The sequence below is a fragment of the Leptinotarsa decemlineata genome, unplaced genomic scaffold (genome assembly GCF_025532065.1).
Source record: "Leptinotarsa decemlineata unplaced genomic scaffold, Ldec_3_MD MMD2_tig00001621_RagTag_RagTag, whole genome shotgun sequence".
Taxonomy (NCBI): Eukaryota; Metazoa; Arthropoda; class Insecta; order Coleoptera; family Chrysomelidae; genus Leptinotarsa; species Leptinotarsa decemlineata.
In genome coordinates this window covers 782,026-784,182 of record NW_027412566.1, presented here as the reverse complement: position 1 = coordinate 784,182, position 2,157 = coordinate 782,026, and the positions used below count along the sequence as shown (strand labels likewise).

Below are 2,157 nucleotides of genomic sequence, written 5' to 3'. Positions count from 1 at the left end.
ATCCTCGCCATTATGTTTTCGTTCATTAAATTGCAAGAGAACCTTTTTCAAATATTCACGTTGAAGAATTGTCTTATCGGTACTGAACGTTGAAATTGAAATTTTTTATTTTATTTCTGACCAGGATATTATAAGCTTATTTCGTCATAGTTACGCTATCAATAAAGAGGGTCATAACTCCCTTGGGACATTATAGATTTTATAATTCCCTCTACCTTTCACAAGTAAAAATAAATAGAAATGAAAACTGAACCATATTTTATTTATTCACGTCATTACAAATAATAAATGTACAATTTTGAAATGTTCCCTGAAAATTACTTCCGCCACTGGAAACAATTTCTTCTTTTGTATGGCTGGAGCTTCTGTTCACTACAGTCGAGGTACCTGCCTCTTCTGATGACAGAGTAGACAACATACGCGCCGTTTTATTTCTCAATTCGATGCTATCCTCCAAATACCCCTCCGCCACCGTGGAACTTTTCCAACCTCCGTGTCTTTTTAAGTTAGTCATAGTTGCTCCTGCATTGGCTAGAGCAGTAGCAGAAGTGCGACGAAGGCAATGTCCCGTATAGGAAGATGAGTTTGGCAATCCTAAATACATTGCGATTTTGCTGGGGATTTTCCCAAACATGTTTTTTCCAATTGGCTGAGATGTACATTTATTTTGTCGGAAGCTCAAAAAAAATCGTTCAATACCTTTAGGACGCAAAGACATATAAAGTCTTAATAAAGGCAAAGCGGAGAACTCTTTTTCATCCACAACTGTAAATTTCTTCGATACACCAGTTTTACTTTCCGGTACGTTCACTACCATAACGGAATCCCGGTCCTCTATATCCGATATCTTCATATTCAAAAGTTCCTGACTTCTGCATCCTCCAAAATAACCCATAATTAAAACAACCTATAACAAAAAAAGGAAATAAATACACACAAAAAGGAAAATAAGAAAAAAATTACCTTATGCAATAAATGAATATCATTAGGAGCGTCCTTTAGGAATCTGATAACATCTTCAGGAGATGAAACAGCAGACTTTTTCGGCTTATAACTCTTACTCTTCCGTTTCAAAAAAGCCTGTAGTTCATTGAACTTGGTGATATCTCGTTTCTCATGTATAGTCACCATCGATTTTAGCATTGACCATTTAGTCCATAAAGAATTCGGACTATACGTTTCTGACTGAAACGAATAAACACAATTACTACCAAATCTACCGAAAAACATAGAAAATTCCTTACCAGTTCTTGAAAATATGCCAGAAATACAGTTTCAATGACATCTTTTGGCATAACATTTTTCCGTGTCAGCCAGTCCAGATATATCTTGTATTCTTTTTGGTATACGGCTTCACTTTTCGATGGAATTAATGATTCTCTTGCTTGTTCAGCTTTTTTCAAAATATCCTCCATTATATTTGGGGTAGAAAACACGTTTTCACCGCAAACACAGCTTGATAACAAAGTTCTGTTTATAAACAAGTAACATAGCAACAACCTAGCAACAAGAAAACTCTACTATAATCAACGGTACCTGATTCAAATATACCGGGAAGGTAATGAATTGGTACATTTTTCCGTTTCAAAAATGAACAAAATTTTATTGAAATCGGTCAGAAATAAAATTATCTATGTACCACGGGAATTAATGAGGCCCTCGGGACGCAAACTTTGCCATCGGTAATTAAGGCCCTCCTAATTCCCTTGATACATAAATAACTATTAATGTATATGTTATCCTCGCCATTATGTTTTCGTTCATTAAATTGCAAGAGAACCTTTTTCAAATATTCACGTTGAAGAATTGTCTTATCGGTACTAATCTGAACGTTGAAATTGAAATTATTTATTTTATGTTTATTTTTCAATACCATATAGACGTCTTCTCGTCTATTCATAATTACTTTCAGTGGTGGTGGTTGAACACCTCTTCTTCCAATCCTGAACGTTTTTATAATAATAATATTTATTTGTAGTTCTATATAAATACAATAAATATACAATCTATGAAAATGATAAAAAAAACTGCAAATAAGGCTGGATCTTCAGTATTTATTGACGGGGCAATAGCTCCAATTATATCTTTGGCATTTTTCATATCGGAGTCTTGGCCATCATCCTTCAGTTTATATATAATTATTTTTTCTTTTCGTTG

At 34.1% G+C, this 2,157-nt stretch overlaps 1 protein-coding gene across 1 annotated transcript; it reads right to left on the bottom strand.

Annotated features, from left to right (window-relative positions):
- Nucleotides 1–241: 241 nt before the first annotated feature.
- Nucleotides 242–1,617, bottom strand: LOC141482601 (uncharacterized). The gene is made up of 3 exons (XM_074176130.1): nt 1,245–1,617; nt 964–1,185; nt 242–907 (listed from the first exon to the last, which is right to left on the bottom strand). The coding sequence occupies exons 1-3, from the start codon at nt 1,413–1,415 to the stop codon at nt 260–262; spliced, it is 1,041 nt and encodes a 346-aa protein (XP_074032231.1). The 5' UTR covers nt 1,416–1,617; the 3' UTR covers nt 242–259.
- Between the last annotated feature and the right edge of the window lie 540 nt (nt 1,618–2,157).

Excerpts from the sequence above, each read along its gene's own strand:
- LOC141482601 (XM_074176130.1), bottom strand. The coding sequence starts at position 1,415 with ATGGAGGATATTTTGAAAAAAGCTGAACAAGCAAGAGAATCATTAATT. Across the intron at positions 1,186-1,244 it reads TGGCATATTTTCAAGAACTG|TCAGAAACGTATAGTCCGAA; the intron begins GTAAGGAATTTT and ends TATTCGTTTCAG. Across the intron at positions 908-963 it reads ATATTCATTTATTGCATAAG|GTTGTTTTAATTATGGGTTA; the intron begins GTAATTTTTTTC and ends TTTTTGTTATAG.